Consider the following 16,889-nt stretch of genomic DNA (forward strand, 5'->3'; position numbering starts at 1 on the left):
CTACAGAACCCGAACCACCAAAAAAGAAAATCAACCTTCTGCTGGTGGCATCTGACTCAGACGATGAAAATGAACATATCAGTCCGCTCTGCTTTGGATTTTTATCAAGCAGAATTTGTCTTCAGCATGGACGCATGTCCTCTGGAATGGTGGTTGAAGCATGAAGGGACATATGAATCTTTAACGCATCTGGCATGTAAATATCTTGCGATGCTGGCTACAAGCCTGTTCTCACTTTCAAGTGACATTGTAAACAAGAATCGGGCAGCATTATTTCCTGCAAATTGTAACCAAACTTGTTTGTCTGAGTGATTGGCTGAAGCAGGACTGAGTGGACTTGTAGGCTCTAAAGTTTTACATAGTTTTATTTTTGAATGCAGTTATTTTTTGTACATAATTCTACATTTGTAAGTTCAGCTTTCATGATAAAGAGATTGCACTACAGTACTTGTATTAGGTGAATTGAAAAATACTATTTCTTGTTTACAGTGCAAATATTTGTAATAAAAAATAGGGCTGTCAATTAACTGCTGTTTAACGCCTGTGATTAACGCACTGCACAATTAATGCGTTAATTTTTTTTTAATGCATGCTAATCGCAGACCTGTGGGCGGGAGGGCAGCATGAGCTGTTCCAAAAAACCTGGCTGGTCAGGCACAGTAACACAAGCCTCCACCAGAGGGCGGGAAGAAGAGGCTACAGAAAGTAAGGTAGTTCTCATGCCCTGGTTTTTAAAGTCTAAAAACAGGATGACCAGGGGCTTGCCAGAGCGGGCCACCCACCTTTGCAGATCTCATCCGAACTGCCCTCTCCATGCCACCTGCATCTGGGGCTGAACCCTCCCCCCGTGTCTCCCAGATTGGGACTGACCACCATCCCAAGCTCAGGGGCATCATCCCAAACTTTATGCCTCCTCGGGCTGGGGCTGACCTCTTCCCCCCCTCCCCCCCCAGCCTGAGCCGTGTGCCGTCCAGAGCCTCGTGCCACCCAGAGTTGGGGCTGCCCCCCTGCCTGAGCCCCATGCCCTCCTCCCCCCCGTGCTGCCCAGGGCTGGGACTGAGCTCAGGGGCTGACCCCCCTGCCCGAGCCCTCTGCTGTCCGCAGCTGGGGCTGACTCCGCCTCCCCACTCTACACTTCCCAAGACTGGGGCTCAGTCTCTTCCCCTCCTTTCCCCCCCCCCCCCGAGTCAAGTGCTGCCCACAGCTGAGGCTGATCCCCCTTCCCCCCTCCAGCTCCGCGCCTCCACCGGCTGAGGCTGATCATCTCCCCCACCCATCCCCAGCTCTGCACCTCTCAAGGGTCAGCTCTGAAGCCAGCACTGCCCACCAGCAGCAAATTTCTTCCCTTTTCTGCTGGCAGGCATTGCTGGCTTCAGCTGATTCCCAGGCAGTAGCCACCTCTGCTCTGCTCTGCGTCTTGCAGGTGGGACAAATGCCCAGTTTTGGCAAAGAAGTATGGACTGGCAGGACAGAGCTGAAAAAGGGGACTGTCCTGACCAAAACAGGAAGTATCTACACCCTAGCCAGCCCGTGCCCTATTGTTCCCGGCCGACCCCTCGTTCTCGGGACCAACCCCCATGCATCATGCTGCTTGCTCTGGGGGTACCCCATAGAGAACATGGCCTGGCGAGCTCAGTCACCCTGCACCAGCCTCTCCTCCCCTGCAGTATGATGAGTCCCTGATGTAAAATCCACCCTCCCTTGCAAACAAGGGCTCACTCAGCTGAAGGGAGCCCACCTAGCTCAGTAAAAGGAGGTGAGCCTGGTGAGCCCAGTACCAGAAACCACCGTTCCAGAAGCAGCAGCAAATCACCTTCGTCACCCTCCTCCTGCACAAGTCACTGCTTACTTCCCCGCTCCCCCCGTCCTCCCCCTACACTGAATGCTTGTTTGTCTGAGTGATTGGCTGAACAAGAAGTAGGACTCAGTGGACTCGTAGGCTCTAAAGTTTTACGTTTTATTGTTAAGTGCAGTTATTTTTTACATAATTCTACAGTTGTAAGCTCAACTTTCACGATAAAGAGATTGCACTACAGTACTTCAGTGAGGTGAACTGAAGTTTTTTTGCAGTACAAATGTTTGTGATAAAAATAAATATAAAGTGATCACTGTATACTTTGTATTCTGTGTTGTAATTGAAATCAATACATTTGAAAATGTAGAAAATATCAAAAATATTTAAATAAATGGTATTCTATTGTTGTTTAATTGCGATTAATTTTTTAATTGCTTGACAGCCCACATTTTTGTTCTGTTTTGTCCTTTAGGTGATTTTGGGGATCAATAAGTAATCATGTTAGTCTGTTTGATTTGGAAGTAACTCTTGGTTGTCAGTAAATCCAGATTCAGTTTTGTGTGTGTGTGTTTTTTGTATTTGAGCAAGCAGTTGACTCTGTGTCGAGCAGAACTCAGAACCTAAATTCTTTAGAACAGCAGTTTTCAACCTTGGGGAAGGAGTACATAAAAGTTTCTAAGAGATTGTAGCAAGCCTTCTCACTTGCTCAAAATTGGTCTGGCCACCACTCTGTCGTGAACAAGAGGAGAGGCCGAGCTAAATTTGAGTGAGTGGCATTGGTGCTTGGGGTCACAACACTATCTATCACTTTTTGATGCTGAAATTGAGAAATAGTGCCCTGAAAACTTTTTGGATATTAAGGTGTGTGCTTTTAAATCCTAGCCTGTGCACAGTTAGACAGCAGGATCAAAGGACTAATTCATTTAAAGTAGAATCCCCTGTATTGGAATCAGTGTATTAATGGCCCCAGTTCAATCTAGATTACAGGGGAAGGTCCCGCTTTGTAAGGGGAAGAGAGGGACTCCAAGGTTGTTTTTTTTTTTTTTTTTTAAAGGTTGGGGGGCATGATTCTAAAAAGGGTTTGAGAACTCCTGCTTTAGAAGGATTCCTTCTGTGTTTTTTTGGAACATTCTGTTGCTGAATTCTATTTCAAACTGGAAATTGTGTGGCGGCTTCAAGTGTATATTGTGCTTTCTTGTGGTTTTTATTCCTTTAAATTAATGCTGTTGTTTTGATACTAAATTCAATGTATTTAGCATTGTCCTCAAACTGTGAAAGTGCTACAGACTCTTGTAGTGACAACATTAACTGTAATGCAGAAGTTGCCAAAAAGGGAAGCTGGAGGTTTTGGCAGCTGAATAGGAGACAGTTGGAGCTTTTTGCACCTGGGAATCTGTGGGTTGTGATCTGGGTTTTTGGCACCCATGAGCTTGAGGAAAGAAGACACAAGATTGCATTAACTATGTTTTGTTCTCATTTGGACGGTTTTCTTCACAACCGTTAGGGCTTGTAATTCAGGGTTAAAATATAATACTAAAATCAGGACCACTATGATGATGATATAATAAAGATGTATATCCTACCTTTTGGAATGACTAATGCAGTTCTGGTTACAAAAGGTGGATGGAAATCTTGAGTCGTTATGCAAAGAGGTTATGCACATTGCATTTTTGTACAAATTCATGTATCCCAAGTTAAATTTATTCTGCAGTCTAAATAGTGTTAGAGGAAAGTTGTTGTTCGTTGCATAGTCATATGTTGCATTGCATTTGGCTCATTCACTTACAAGATTTAGCAGGTCTTATTATAGTTCAATAGAATTTTAATACTGAAGAGTGTTATTGCTAGAGCCCTACCAAATTCACAGTCCATTTTGCTCAGTTGGCGTCTAATTTGAGAAGAAATTAATGGAGCGCTGTCCCTTTTATGACATTATGACAAGTTCTCTCTGCCCAGCCCTGACCTGTTTAATCCTTGTCTACATTATGGAGCTTTTTTTTTTTTAATATTAAAAGTCCATTGTTTGTAACACTGGTTAGCAACATTGGAGCCTTAGTACAAATGACTCTCTGGCTCTGTCATCCATTTTCAGCATAAAGAAAAGGAGTTCTTGTGGCACCTTAGAGACTAACCAATTTAATTGAGCATTAGCTTTCGTGAGCTACAGCTCACTTCATCGGATGCATAAAGTGGAAAATACAGTGAGGAGATTTATATACACACAGACCATGAAAAAATGGGTGTTTATCATACACATTGTAAGGAGAGTGATCACTTAAGATGAGCTATTACCAGCAGGAGAGTGGGGAGGGGGGAGAGACTTCAAAAGGTTTTCCCCTCCCCACTCTCCTGCTGGTAATAGCTCATCTTAAGTGATCACTCTCCTTACAATGTATATGATAAACACCCATTTTTTCATGGTGTATATAAATCTCCTCACTGTATTTTCCACTGAATGCATCCGATGAGGTGAGCTGTAGCTCACGAAAGTTTATGCTCAAATAAATTGGTTAGTCTCTAAGGTGCCACAAGTACTCCTTTTCTTTTTGCAAATACAGACTAACACAGCTGCTACTCTGAAACCTGTCATTTTTCAGCATAGCTTCAGCATAGCTTCTAATAGGGGGGTAAAAAATTTACTGGCATTACTTTATGGGTGTAATAATGCAAGATTAAATCATTGTGTGGGGATACTTCCTAATTTTCCTGTGTAGGTGAAGCATTAGACTTGTTTAGAGTAGGTTTAACTGACAGTGCTGAAAGCAAAAACTCCATGCTAGGGTCTCAAGGTTGCTTGTACAAGTACAGTTGAAACCATGTTAGAAGTGGTGGAAAATTTTTGTAAAAGGTTCCTAATGTAGACAAGGCTACTGGGGCTGTTTGAAAAGATCAGTTGAATCAGGGAGATTGTGTGCATTTTTAAAAGTTTATTACACAATTACCTACCAAGAAAACCAGTCTCACAAATTGGGAAAGGATGAAATTATGGGTGTGGGTGGAAAAAACTTCCCGTTGTATGATTTGAGGGTATATGTCTCCACAATTTTTTCAGAGTTGTGCAAATTCTTACTCCTGAGGGCATGTTGAGCCAAAAAATGAAACATTCTACGCACAATATTTTAAAATTTTGCAAGTTTTATTTGTCAATAAATAAATGCAGAGGCTCCAGCATGCCAGTGGGGAGCACATGCCACATGACTGTATGAAGGTGGGAGATCACATTGCAGCCTCCACACCCCTGAGACACGGACTCAGTGGTGAGGCTGCACTCAACTCCGACACAGCACAAGGCCTGGACCTACCCCAGAAACACCCTGGGACCCTGCCCCTCTGCACTAGGTACACCAGGTGTGGGGCAGGCAGGCTCAACCAGGCAGGATCCAACTGTGGAAGGGCTCAGGGTGGGAGGATTCTGTGTGGGACAGTCTGGATGCAGGCAGCTCAGTGGGGGGTGGGGTGGTGGTGGTCCTAGGTGTGGGAGGATCTGGATGCACAGAGGCTTGTTGGGGGGTTCCAGATGCAGGGGCAATGGGACTCTGCAGAGGCTTCCAGGTGCAAGTGGTTGGGGCTCAGCAGAGGGAGCTGGTTGTGGGGGTCTCTGCAGGGGGGTCCGGGAGCTGGGGGCGTGGGGCTTGGTGGGGTAGGGGTCTGGGTGCAGCTACTTGGGAGTCGGTGGTATGAGGGTCTGAGTGTAGGGGTGCAGGGGGGGTGGGGCTCTGGAGAAAGGGGGTCTGGGTGCAGGGGGGCTCCAGGTGCAGGGGTTGAGGTTCAGTGGGGTGGATTCAGGTATGGAGGGCTAGGGGGGTTCTGGGTGTACGGAGTGAGGCTTGGTGGGCATGTCTGGGTCTGGGAGGTCTGAATGCATGGGGGTTGGGTGGATGGGTGAGCAGCTCCCCTGCACAATGACCCCTCCCCTTGCAGCTGAGGAGTGATGGGGCCGGAAGCAGGGGAGGATGCTGAGCTTTTCTGCAGCAGGGGGAGTTTCTGGGGGTGGATCTGACACAGGCCGAGCTACTCCTTACAGGGGAAGAGGAAGTCCCATCTTCTCCTGCCTCCAGGACTAGCAGCTGATTCCGGCTCAGGGTGGAAGCCACTGGCTGGGGTGTCCCTGCAGTGATTTACCTCTTCATGGATTACTCCAGGTGCCTGAAACAATGTACCTGTACAGCTAGGGAGTGGTGCATGACTGCTCTTGCAGCTTCCCTTTGCTTCCCTGTAAGAAAATCATTTTTTCTGCAGGGAAGCAAAGAAATCTCTGGGGGACATGAATTCTGCCCACGTGCAGTGGTGCAGAATTTCCCCGGGAGTAAAATTCTAAGCTGTAATGAACAGGGAAGGGGTTTAAAAAATTCCATCTTTTTTTCTGTAACCTTTGAAAAAATTCTCTTGCCAAACCATAGTAGCAGCAAATGTGGGAACTGGCCCTCACTTGCCCATTCATCTGAATGATGCGTTAACTTCAAAGCCTAATTGGGAACATTACCATTGTTCTATTAAGGACAAAGAAACAAAAAATCAAAACTTCAGACAAATACTAAGTTAAATGTGCACAACAACAACGTGTTAAAACAATCCTAAAATATATATAGGAGTGGCAAATTTAGACTAGGAAATAAGTTGTGCTTAAAAAATGTAAACACAATTTTGCACCTCAGGTAGACACAGGGGTTGTGTACAAAGGAAAGTAATACTGGTATAAGCTAAGGTGTGAATTTAAACCACAGAACTATATTGGTGTAACTCCCCATGTTGACACAGTTATTCTGATTATAAGAGGGCCTTTTTGTTTTAGCTTATAGCTGATCTTTGGAAGAGTTTAAACTAAACCAAAAAAATGTGATTCTTATTCTGAAATAAGTGTGCCCACTGCGGGAGTTAAGCTGGTATAGCTATACTATAATTGTGTAGACAAGCCCATAATTTATGAACTTTAAAAACATATTAGCTCATCATGGTTGATCAGATAGGGAACCATTGATTTCATTGGGAATTGGACTGGGCTCCAAGATACCACATTTATATCACTGTATAAAAATCTAAGATAAATAAGATCACCAAAAGTCAATAAATTCATAAATTAAACTGGCTGCCTTGTTCATGCTTAGAATTTTTTCATACTTGTATTTTTCTGGCTAACTGTGCAGTTTAATTTGTACTGTTAAATCATAATTTTATATACACAAACACACCATCAGGCATAATATACATGATGTCCAACAGTGTAGAACCGTAACTTCTTAATTTTAATTTTAGCTTCTTTAATTTCCCCAATTCTTTTGTGTGCGACGTTTAATTGTGCAACTTTAAAGTTACATTTAAATGCAATTTGTTTGCATCTAATGGTGATTTATAGCCATTTCAAACTCCCAGTATATTCTGATTGCTACAGAATATAACTTTTGTTTTCGGCTCTTGGCTCCCTTAAAATGGTTTCTGTCCATTAAATATCATTTTAGAGGTAGACTTAGGTTAGTTCCAGGTAGAGCTGGCTAAAATCCATTTGTAAAAAAAAAAATAGGGATTTTTTTTTAATCAGACTTCTGTTAATTGGAAGTTTTCTAAATTTAGTTTTTCTACATCAGAATGGTCTAGCTCAAGTCTGTTAGATTAGGAATGCTTTTGGGGCCCATGCATTAATTAATGACACCTGATGTGCTGCTATTTGTTTCTCTAGCCTCAGGTTAAATGGAATCCACCTCTGGGAGCTGGATGATTGGTACTGACAGAGACTCATCATAGCAGCTCCACCACATCTGGAGATTGCAATGAGTGGGGGAGGGGAGCAGCCAGACATCCTCAGTGTGGGAATCTTGGTCAAAGAAAGATGGAAAGTGGTGAGTATGTCTTGCTTTCATTTCTTCAATTTAAAAAAAAAAAAAAGATCTTTGAGGTGGTTTTTGCTTAGTACCAAAATGTATATTTATCTGCCCGTACCAAATTCCTCATAAGTCTGATGCCCTTCCCTTTTATTGGACTTCTTCACTAATGCTTGCACTGCACTATCACAAAGCCCCAGCCTCTAATGGAAAATACACTAAAGTACCTGATCTCATTTTAAAATGAAGTTCAGTTTTGCATGGATTTAAGAGGTTTTCCCTGGTTATTAGGATCTGAAAAAGCTTGTTTAAACCCAACTGCAAAAACCATTTATGACCAAAGGGCCAGATTCTGATCTCAGTAAAAAAGGTTTAAATCCTGAGTGAACTCCGGTTACCTCTGTTGTTTTAATGCCGTTTAACTGTTACTGAACACAGAAAGTGGTAATAAATTCATAGTTACTTTAAAATCCATCATGGAAAAATATTTCCGACAGTCTGTGTCCAGTCCACATTGATTAGGAAAAGTACCTTAAATCTCAGTTAGGCTGATTCTGGTTTTATAACCAAGTTCTGTCTAACACAGATTGTTAACCCAGTATATGTAAATGGGGCCTAAGATACAGCCTTTGGAAAACAAATACATTTAACGTTGTAAAGAAGCATTGTTAAGAAAGAGAGCAATTTAATGTATAGGATGTATCTAGCAGTAGTTTTAAATCAGAGCATATTCTATAAAAGAGTGTGGCCTGCCTCAATTCCCCCGTTGGTGAGGCAACAATGAGGTCACTTCAACTGTCTGGTCAAAGAGAAGACAAACACTGTACTTTACAGCAGTATATCTCCCTTTAATAAAACCTTCCGGAAGGAGCACTTGTATGGTGGTTTTATAGGCTCTTATTTTAAAGCGCAGACAAAACTTAATAGTCCCAAAACAAAAGTATCTGGGTTCTAGCAGCAGCTCCTTCTGCTGTAAGGCATCAGGCTTCTTTACTCCCTAGAGCAGTGGTTTTCAAACTTTATTTCTGGGGACCCAGTTGAAGAAAATAGTTGATGCCCGCAACCCAGCAGAGCTGAGGATGAGGGGTTTGGGATGTGGGAGGGGCTCAGGGCTGGGGCAGAGGGTTGGGGTGCAGGGGTGAGGGCTGTGGTGTGGGTCTGGGAATGAGGGGTTCAGGGTGTGGGAGGGGGCTCTGGGCTGGGGCAGGAGGTTCGGGGGTGGGGGTGTAGGCTCTGGGGTGGCACCAGGGATGAGGAGTTTGGGGTGCAGGAAGGGATTCCAGGTTTGGGGGGATGCAGGGCTGGGGCAGAGGATTGGGGTGCGGGGTTGGGGCGTGGACTTACATCTGGCGGCTCCCAGTCAGCGGTGCAGCTGGGGTGCAGAGGCATGCTTCCCGTCTGTCCTGGCACTGCGGACTGCGCCGTGCCCCAGAAGCGGCCAGGAGCAGGTCCAGCTTGTAGGTGGAGGCATGCAAGTGGCTTTGCACGACTCTCACCTGCAGGCAAACCCCCCCCCCCCCCATCCCCAGTTCCCATTGGCCGGCCAATGATTTTTTAGGGGGAGGGGGGACAGGGGAGGAAGTGTCCCCAGTTCAATGCTCAGGGCGAGGGCAGCGCGCGGAGCCCCTTGGCCCCCACTGCAGGCCACTTCCAGGGTGCAGCGTGGTGTCGAAACAGGAAGGCACTAGCCTTCCTTAGCTGGGCAGCACCGCCAATGGGACTTTTAATATCCCGGTCTGTGGTGCTGACCAGAGTGACCCAGCGCCTGACATGTCGTGACCCAGTACTGGGTTGCCGCTCAAAGTTTGAAAAATGCTGTCCTAGAGAGTTTTTGCAGTATTACCCCTGCTTGTTTAGGGTCTTTCATAGGCCACCCTGCCTGGAGAGTTTTGTAATCAGCTCACTGTTCCTGCTTTTAAGAGCACAGTTTCTGCCTGGCTTAATCTCCCTAGGAGCTCCTCTTCTCCAGAGCTTCCTTTCTCCAGAGGAGCCTTGTCTTTAGCTCAGGTCTCCCAAGCCTTTTATTAGGCCCAGGAGCTCGTTACTTAACTGCCTTCGAGCCACTTAGTTAATCCCCAGGTGGATCCTTTCCTTCAGCCTGCCACAGGTAGGCTGGGCATCTGACCCACCCCTTAAAGGCCAGTCCTGTGACACAGATATAATTATGAGGTAGGGACTGCCTAAAGCTCTAAAGTTTCTTGTGGGCAACTCCTCCCTGTAGCTGCTAATGTTCATGTTTTGGGGTAGGAAATTCAGCTAATTTACTCTTTGCACTCAGGATTTCCCTGCAAAATGTGCCAGTGAAAAGGGCAGTGAGGGCAAATTTCAGAATTACCAAACTGCTTGTGATGTAGAATCCTTCACTTGACTACTAGGAACTGACTTTTTTTTGCTGTGCGAATGCAGTTTTTAATTTTTAAAAATTGTACTTCCAGGAGGTGGAGGGAAGCCTGTTTTTTACGTTTATAGTTGCAATATAAATGCTGTTCCTGATTTTTTTGGGGGGAAGGCCAGGGGAGGAAGTGTCCCCAGTTCAATGCTTTTCTTTCCCTTGGGAAAATCCCAGAATTTGTTGCCTGAAATAATTCATTGTGTGTCTCTAAACATGTAGAAAATGATACATCTGGGAGTTAGGTAAAAATCTGCAGTAGAAGTACATTTTATCAGAATTTTTGATGACTGTATTTTGCTCTTTTTAATCACATAGAGTAGTCACAAACATATGTGTAATCCAGCAGCAAAAACCTATGTTAATTCAGAGTTCAGGTTGCTTGTTAGTGTGTTGTCCACTTGCAAAAAGTTGAGTTGAGCAAACCCCAAATTTCTAAAAGCCAGGGCATGGCCAATCTTACCGCTGCATATCCTGGTTTTCAGACATTTTAATTTTGCTCAACTCAGCTTTCTGCAAGAGGATGACACCACCAAACAAACTTAACTCTGCATTAGTGTGGTTCTTTTCTGGTTCAAACATTTAGGAAATTAATGGCAAAGATATATTGTTGGTAGGAGTTAGTAATCTTATACGTATCGTGTCCTGCAATTTGCATAGTGAGCCAGCCAACCCCCTCTTCCTTCCCCCTCTCCCATCCCTCCCCCTAATCAGCTGGGCCACACCAGCCCTGTTTCGGCATACCTTTCCAGCCATGCCCCTTCCATTTCTCTTCATTCCTCCCTCCAACCTGGCCCCTTTCCCTCTACTGTACCCACCCCCACCCCCTGCCTTAAGCTGGAAATGCATCTTCCTGAAGTCTTTACTCCCTGATATACAAGTTGTTTCTGTTGCAGTTATTCCCCCATCCCACTCACAATAACCCAACTCACATAGAGAGTCTGGAGTTAAGGACAACCTGTTACAGTGGAATGGTATTCCTGGTTGTGTTTCAGAATGGTTGGAAGGTGGAGTTTGTGTCAGAGCCAGCAAGAGAAATCGGACATGGTTTCTGTTCCAAAATACTGACAGTTTTATGTTTGACAGAAAGTTCCTCTGATACCTATCCAATAGATAGACTACATATGTGAAAAACAGCGAGGTGTCAGAGCTTATAATTTTTCTGTGACACACTACACATTTTTTTGGTCAACCATGAACACTCCAAGTTCCCGATTTAATGTTCTTCCAACACTTATTAATGACTTTCACATTGACACTGTACAATCAGTTATGCAGACATTCAGCCATATCACAGTAAACAATAGCATTTCCTAAATACAAATCTGTGATGTGGTCCCAATCTGCACTCATACACCGTGTGAGGTGTACAGCCAGATCATATCTGCCTAAGGGAATCACAGCAACATCTGGTAGATCACAATGTCTTAAGTCACTGGTTATGTGCTGCAGAGTGGGCAAAACATGATGCCAACATGAGCCACCTCTTTCTGCCCAAAGCAGGCCGTAGTCCATAATCTCCATGTTTTAGTGTACCCCTTGCTGTTCTGCAAACTTCTGCAATCTCGTGATCCAAGAATCATCCAGAATCCACATGTTGGCAACCTTGTCAGCACACACATTTCTTTTCCCTCAGAGAACAAGGGACCTGCACTGTCAGTTCCAAATCTACGTGTTATAGGTCTTTGGAAACATCACATTAATCTGCCCTTTGATCAGGAAGTAGCCACTTGCCCTCCCCTTCTCCTCCCTCCAGGGCGAGTAAAATAATATTCTCAAACAACCAATTCAAATTCTGCCTACCAGCTGCCCTAATTTCCTGTCCCCTTTGTAGCTGCAACACCTCTTCTTGTCTCTCTCTCTCCCCCCAAGTCATCTATTTTCGGCTCTTGCCCATCCAATACAACAAAAATGTTGATTAGATCACCTGCTGACTGTTATGCTGTGTTCACAGTAAATCTCCCCATAAAATGAAAACAAGTTGTATTTTATCAGTGACAACTTTTAGCAAGCAACCATTCATTAAATCTTTATTGCATAGGTGTACAAAGGCTCGAACTAGAAACATCAATGGCAGGGATCAGTGGCACAGTGGCATTGGTACATTCTCTTGAACTACCCAGGCAAGCATAAAAGGGTGGAATCCTTCAAGAGTGCACATCTACATGAGGAAAGAAGTGAATGTGTTCTTAGTTTGGGTCCCCAAAGATTTAATGGGTACAATATACTACATTTGGTAAAACCCAATGGATTGAGACCAGTACTTCATCCCATCAGTAGTTAGATCTGTACCAAAAAACCTCCACCTAGAAACTTTTTGAAAAATGGTTATTTTTTTTAGGCTTATCTCCTCAACCCCTGGCTCAAGTGACCCCAACTTTGGTTTACTAATCCTACTCTGCACCCTCCACAGGCACACCACATTTCAAAGGAATCTGACTAAGCATATCAATTTTAGAGGACTTAGAAAGGTCGACCTTTAAACAGAAGTTGTGATACAACCTTAACTAGAATGGTGCTGCTGCGCCATCATAATTATAAGGAATTTCAGAAGGTCACCAGATTTTAAAAAACTTGTTTAAATTCCATTTGCTTTGTTTTTAATCAATGAAGGCAAGGGAGAATATTTCTAAGTGTGACTATATTTTAAAAAGTGGCTATAAAATGATATCAGTGTTGTCTCAATCACATCTTATCTAATTGCCTGCTTTGAAAATGCAATATGAGATGTGAAGGTCAAGCTGGTTCTTGTGAAGATCAAGCTGGTTCTTCTTTGGGTGATTGGACATGTGCAGCCCACGCGCAGTCACTGGAAATTTTCCTCTCAGTGATACCTGTTGGGGAGGCTTGAGCACACTCTGCTGTTTCACACTGTTGATATTGGTATAAAGGGTCCAGCCAACCCTGAGACTCCTCAGTTCCTTCTTCACACCCATGACAGTCACTGGAACTGGAACTCTTTTGGCTTTAGCAAGTATTCTTAGTGGACTGTGTTCTCTTGTATTTTACTGTCAGTAGGATTGTTAAGGTTTTTAGTGTTTAGTTAGGTTTTTACTCCGAGGATTTCGGTCAGTTCCCAGTGCCAAGGGATGCCTTGGTCACTGGGCTTCAAGCCCCGTGTTTTCTGCAGTAAGGCTGTGCCCATGAGCGTCTTGCACTCCAGTTGCTTGAAGTGCCTTGGGGAAGCTCATATTAGGAAGTCCTGCCAAATTTGCGGGACTTTAAGCCTCGCATGAAGAAAGATCATGAAGCCAGGCTAAAGTTTCTACTCATGGAGATGGCTTTGAAGTTTCTACTCATGGAGATGGCTTTGAAGTTTCTACTCATGGAGATGGCTTTGAGACTTCCATCTGAGCCAGCTTAGTCAGACTTGGCACCAAGTGGCTTGGTTTTGGTAAGGAGTGTGCCTCCTATTGTGCCTGAGTCCCAAGACAATTCACCATCCCCAATACCTAAAAAGAGGCGTAAGAAGCAGACTGTTGAAAGGGGGAGATACCCAGCATCAAAGTCTGCTAGGCATGAGGATACAGTTTTCTTCTCTGCTTTGGTACCACAGGAGACGGCACCACTGACTGCAGTTTTTGTCAAATCTGGAACCAGAAGGAGCATCTTCCGCATCCATGGCGCAGCACCTATCTCAGTACCAACCACACTGGAGGCATTGGTGGCTGCCAGACACTTCCTGATTCTGTCATTGCTAGTAGTAGTACAAGGGTTGATGCTATTGGTGCTGGTGAACACAGGAGAACCCGCAGGTTTCCTACAGCGCTCAGTACCGTGCCAGTTTCATGTACCTTTGATGGCTTGCCCTTTGGTACTGTCAAAGAGAAAACCCGAGATGCTCACTTCTCTGTGGGCCTCTCCACCTTGGCACCCATTGCTGGCACAATCTGAAACAGCGCCTCCATAGTCAGTGGAAGGAGAGTTGTCATCTTCCAAATCTGAGGTTGGGTCCTACATTACTTGTCCTCAGAGAGCTCTTGCGATACCTTCTCCAGATGTTTCCACCCTTCCATGGATCCAGTCACAGGAGTAACATTGAGTGGTTGGCCAGGAGGTCACTGGGGGACTAAGCCTGTCCACTGGTCTTTGTGGAATCTGTGGGGCTTCCCCCCATTTTGATAATAATCCAGGCACTCCTATTGAGTGACATTGGAAAGTCATGCGGCACCAACCCACAGGGCAGCACCCGTTCCTGATTCCGGTAATGAACTCTGTACTGGACATCAAGAGCTGGCTCAACAGGACCCGGCAGATCAAAAAATGGAGGAAAAGCATCTGCAGCCATTGCTGGCCGTGTTGTTGTCCTCCCCTGACTAGGCAGTCTCAGGACGGGGCATGTTGCCTCACCCAGATGGCTATAAAGCACACCAAGAATTGTTAAAGAAGGTTTACTTAAGTCTGGGCATACAGGTGAGGAAGAACAAGAATCCTCACACTGTCTGATCAGTATTTTAGCCACTGCAGGTCCTTGCAGAGTGGCCCTGCCTCTCAATGAGGCCATGATGGAACCAGTTTAAGGGGCTGTGGCAGTCCCCTGCATCCCTTCCTCCCTGCTTCAAAAAGGGCTGAATGCAAGTATTTTGTACCTGCTCAAGTTTGAATTCCTTTACACACACACCCTCCACCCCCCCCCCCCCCCCCGGTTCCCTACTTGAATCTGGTGCCAATGAGTGGGAAAGGCAAGCAGCATCAGGGCACAACTCCAAAATCAAAAGATACACCCCCTCTGCCAAAAAAAAAAAAAAAAAAAAGACACGATTGGTAGGAAAGTTTATTTTACTGGGGAGGTTGCATCTCAGGACTGCAAACCAGCATGCATTTTTGGATAGGTATGACTTTAATGTATGGGACTCCATGCTAAAATGTAAAGACATGCTCCAGAAAATGGTAGGAAGGAGGAGTTCTCAGTAGTAGATGAGGGAAAATCGGTGGCAAGGGCCTGGCTGCAAGCCGCTCTGGATGCGGCTGGCTCAGCTGCCATGTCCATGGGTTTGGCAGTTGACAAGCATAGGAGTTCCTGGTTGCAGTTCTCTGGGCTCCCACAGGAGGTTCAACAGACTGCAGGACCTGCCCTGCAGATGCATTTTTTTCCACCTTCTAATCTGCGGTAACCTCAGGGACGGAGATGATAGGGGAAGTGTACAAACATTCTACACTGTATGATTCTGGGGGGACTGCATGGTCATCTGTGCTGCTGAGTGCTGCTGAGTTCGCCATGCTGACCAAACAGGAAATTAAATTCAAAAGTTCCCAGGGCTTTTCCTGTGTACCTGGCTAGTGCATCGGAGTTCAAAGCGCTGTCCAGAGCGGTCACAATGGAACACTCTGGGATAGCTCCTGGAGGCCAATACCATCGATTTGCATCCACACTACCCCAAATTCGACCCAGCAAGGTCGATTTTAGCGCTACTCCCCTCGTCGGGGAGGAGTGCACAAATCAATTAAAGAGCCCGTTAGGTCAACGGAACAGGGTTGGTTGTGTGGACACATTCATTTTAAAATCGACCTAACTGCAGCTAAATTCGACCTAACCCCATAGTGTAGACCAGGCCTAAGGGGGGGCGGGGGTGTCACAATTTTTTTTGGAAGTCCAAAGGGTGTTGCCAGCATAAAAAGGTTGAGAAACACTGGGTTAAAGGACTCGGGGCAACTCTAAAGCCCCTTGGGTTGTACGCTCCAGCCCCTTCGAGGAAGCACTTCAGCCTCAGCAACCCCTCCAGTAGTCTGCTTTAGCTTTCCAACAGGAGCGGCAGAGAAAGGAGAGTAGAGGTGTTAGGCATAGATCACCTTCTCCTTATACCTCTGCATCAATGCCTGCCCCCCGAGACATCCAGCGGATTCTAAGCAAGCATTTTGATGGGATGCTTGAGCATGCAGTACCAGTTCCCAGGATTTCAAACTCCTTTTTCCTTTGCTTGCAAACAGCCTTTCCCATTTTTTCAGTGTTTGGTCCAGTATTTCTGTGATCCATTGGATGTTGAGCACTGTAGAAGTGGAATACACTCTCCAGTTTATTTCTGCCCCACCTTTCCACCTTCCGTCCCTCCCGATCCCTCTTCCGAGATCCCCTTTCACGAAGAACTTCTGGTCCAGGAGCTTCAGTCTCTCGTTTACATCGAAGTCATAGAGGAGGTTCCTCAGAATTTAAGAAGGAAGTGTTTCTACTTTCATTTTTTCCTAATCCCAAAAGCCAAGGGAGGTCTCAGGTCTATTTTTTAGATCCATGTCAGCTCAACAACTGTCTCAAAAAGATAACAGTTCACATGGTCACCCTGGCATCCATTATTCCCTCTCAGTATCCTGGAGACTGGTTTGGCATCTTCAGTTCGAGACATCGTCTTGGTGTTGATATACCAAGAGCACAGAAAGTTCCTCATATTTGTAGTGAAGCACTCACATTACCAATTCATAGTGCTTCTGTTTGGCCTGTCTGCAGCTTCTCAGGTGTTCACAAAATGCATGGCCATGGTAGCAGCGTTCCTTGGCAGACTAGGAATGCAGGTCTGTCCTTACCAAGATGATTGACTAGTCAGGGGCTGGTCCAAAGCTCAGGTTATATCCAGCATTCAACTCATTTAATCAGCCTTCAAGGCCTTAGGCCTGCTGATCAATGCAGACAACTGTATCCTTTGCCCAGAATAGATAATAGAGTTTATAGGGGCTGTGTTGGACTCAATACAGGCCAGAGCGTTTCTCCCAGAATTGATATTTCAATCTGTTTGATTGTTTGAGACTGGATGAATCTTGAGATCTGTCACAACAGCCTGAAACTGTAAAAGACTCCTGGGACACGTGGCCTCATGCACATATGTAGTACAACATGTGAGGCTGCACCTCAGACTCTTCCAAACTTGGCTGGCCTCAGTGTACTTGCCAAGCTGTCTTC

At 45.2% G+C, this 16,889-nt stretch overlaps 1 protein-coding gene across 2 annotated transcripts in view; it reads left to right on the forward strand.

The window, feature by feature from the left end:
* Nucleotides 1–16,889, forward strand: part of TTBK2 (tau tubulin kinase 2) — a 207,524-nt gene that overhangs the window by 33,529 nt on the left and 157,106 nt on the right. For both annotated transcript variants that reach the window (XM_077818805.1, XM_077818806.1), the window contains one exon: nt 7,470–7,629. In XM_077818805.1, the coding sequence (XP_077674931.1) occupies nt 7,561–7,629 (69 nt within the window). In that variant the 5' untranslated portion in view covers nt 7,470–7,560. The remainder of the gene's footprint in view (nt 1–7,469; nt 7,630–16,889) is intronic.

This window comes from Eretmochelys imbricata, chromosome 6 (genome assembly GCF_965152235.1).
Source record: "Eretmochelys imbricata isolate rEreImb1 chromosome 6, rEreImb1.hap1, whole genome shotgun sequence".
Lineage (NCBI taxonomy): Eukaryota > Metazoa > Chordata > Testudines > Cheloniidae > Eretmochelys > Eretmochelys imbricata.